A 1,136-nucleotide genomic window follows, 5' to 3' on the forward strand; every position below is an offset into this window, starting at 1 on the left:
GTTATCATGATGGGCAGTGACATGAAACGGCACCTCCTATCAACAGATGGTCTACACCTCTGTCCACTTGGGATCCATCAACTGCTAGGAAATATGTGCCATCATGTTCAAAAAAAAATTCTTCAACAGCACCTTCTTCTCCCATGCCTCCTTCACTTTCTCAAATGCCACCTCTTCCATCACCACCTTCCACTTACGAGCTGCCTCCTCTTCCATGTCCAATGTCTCTCCCATCAGCACCTCCCTTCTCTATGGTTCCTGCTCCTCCTCTTTCATGTCCAATGTCTCTCCCATCAGCACCTCCCTTCTCCATGGTTCCTCCTCCTCCTCTTCCATGTCCAATGTCTCTCCCATCAGCACCTCCCTTCTCCGTGGTTCCTCCTCTTCCATGTCCAATGTCTCTCACATCAGCACCTACCTTCTTCATGGTTCCTCTTCCTCCTCTTCCATGTCCAATGTCTCTCCCATCAGCACCTCCCTTCTCCATGGTTCCTCCTCCTCCTCTTCCATGTCCAATGTCTCTCACATCAGCACCTACCTTCTCCATGGTTCCTCTTCCTCCTCTTCCATGTCCAATGTCTCTCCCATCAGCACCTCCTTTTCCATGGTTCCTCCTCCTCCTCTTCCATGTCCAATGTCTCTCCCATCAGCACCTCCCTTCTCTATGGTTCCTCCTCCTCCTCTTCCATGTCCAATGTCTCTCCCATCAGCACCTCCCTTCTCCATGGTTCCTCCTCCTCCTCTTCCAAGTCCAATGTCTCTCCCATCAGCACCTCCCTTCTCTATGGTTCCTCCTCCTCCTCTTCCATGTCCAATGTCTCTCCCATCAGCACCTCCCTTCTCCATGGTTCCTCCTCCTCCTCTTCCATGTCCAATGTCTCTCACATCAGCACCTACCTTCTCCATGGTTCCTCTCCTCCTCTTCCATGTCCAATGTATCTCCCATCAGCACCTCCCTTCTCCATGGTTCCTCCTCCTCCTCTTCCATGTCCAATGTCTTTCCAATCAGCACCTTCCTTTTCTCAGAGTCCACATCCTCAGCTCCTTCCGTGCCCGATGGCCCTCCCACCAGTACCTTCCTTCTCTCTGTCTACTCCTCCTCCACCTCCTTCTCATTCTCCACAACCACCTCCATG

At 51.8% G+C, this 1,136-nt stretch overlaps 1 protein-coding gene across 1 annotated transcript; it reads right to left on the reverse strand.

Moving 5' to 3' along the window:
• Nucleotides 1-534: 534 nt before the first annotated feature.
• On the reverse strand, nt 535-906 carry LOC120351094 (ctenidin-3-like). The gene has a single exon (XM_039427067.1). It carries the CDS (start codon nt 904-906, stop codon nt 535-537), a length of 372 nt encoding a protein of 123 aa, XP_039283001.1.
• Nucleotides 907-1,136: the final 230 nt, after the last annotated feature.

Source organism: Nilaparvata lugens, chromosome 4, assembly GCF_014356525.2.
Source record: "Nilaparvata lugens isolate BPH chromosome 4, ASM1435652v1, whole genome shotgun sequence".
Lineage (NCBI taxonomy): Eukaryota > Metazoa > Arthropoda > Insecta > Hemiptera > Delphacidae > Nilaparvata > Nilaparvata lugens.

What these genes read in the sequence shown, in the direction of transcription:
- LOC120351094 (XM_039427067.1), bottom strand. Translation starts at nt 906, where the DNA reads ATGGAGAAGGTAGGTGCTGATGTGAGAGACATTGGACATGGAAGAGGA.